At 62.5% G+C, this 610-nt stretch overlaps 1 protein-coding gene across 1 annotated transcript in view; it reads right to left on the bottom strand.

Moving 5' to 3' along the window:
* The window catches only part of ATXN1 (ataxin 1), a gene marked incomplete at its 5' end in the record, with an annotated part of 8044 nt that extends 7441 nt beyond the window's left edge, over positions 1-603 (bottom strand). Inside the window, one exon of the mRNA XM_010136444.1 lies at positions 1-603. Within this exon, the coding sequence (XP_010134746.1) occupies positions 1-603 (603 nt within the window).
* Between the last annotated feature and the right edge of the window lie 7 nt (positions 604-610).

Genomic DNA, 610 nt, shown 5'->3' with positions numbered 1-610 from the left:
GTGGGTGGTCTGAATGACGGTGTGAGGGGACAGCGTGGCCACTGCCTTCACCCCCTCATGGCCCAGAGCCTGCTGTGGAGACAAGGCGTAGGAGCGGTGGGCTGGCTTTCCCAAGTGCAAGCTTCCCTTGTCGTTGAGAGCTGAGGGAGAGGTCTCGCGGTTGGTGGCCTGCTGCACCTCCATGTCTGCTGTGGGTGTGCTGCTGTTGGGGACCACCATGACAGAGGCTCGGACACCTGAGGAATCCCGCACGCCGTACTCGGCGGGGCTCGAGTGGACCACCACGTGCCTGGTCTCGTAATGGTGGGGAGCTGGTTTATTGCCTGCTTTGACTAGACCCATGTCGGCGGAGGGCGAAATGCCGTACCTCCGGCTCTTCTCTATCTCGCCATTCAGGACCTCCTTGGCCTGCATCGCCTGCAGCCGGCTGCTCTCGGGCTTCTTGGGGGGATCCCTGGTGACGAAGTGGCCCCCCGAGTCTGTGTACTGCACCACCACTTGGGAGGAGGGACCGAGGGTGAGGGTGTGCGGGATCACTGTCTGATGGGGGTGCAGGGGGACTGGGATGGTTGGAGGAGAGACGTTTCTGACAGTGCTCTGAGAAGAGCTG

The sequence above is a fragment of the Buceros rhinoceros genome, unplaced genomic scaffold (genome assembly GCF_000710305.1).
Source record: "Buceros rhinoceros silvestris isolate BGI_N320 unplaced genomic scaffold, ASM71030v1 scaffold19495, whole genome shotgun sequence".
NCBI lineage: Eukaryota > Metazoa > Chordata > Aves > Bucerotiformes > Bucerotidae > Buceros > Buceros rhinoceros.
This window is presented reverse-complemented; position numbering and strand designations above follow the sequence as displayed.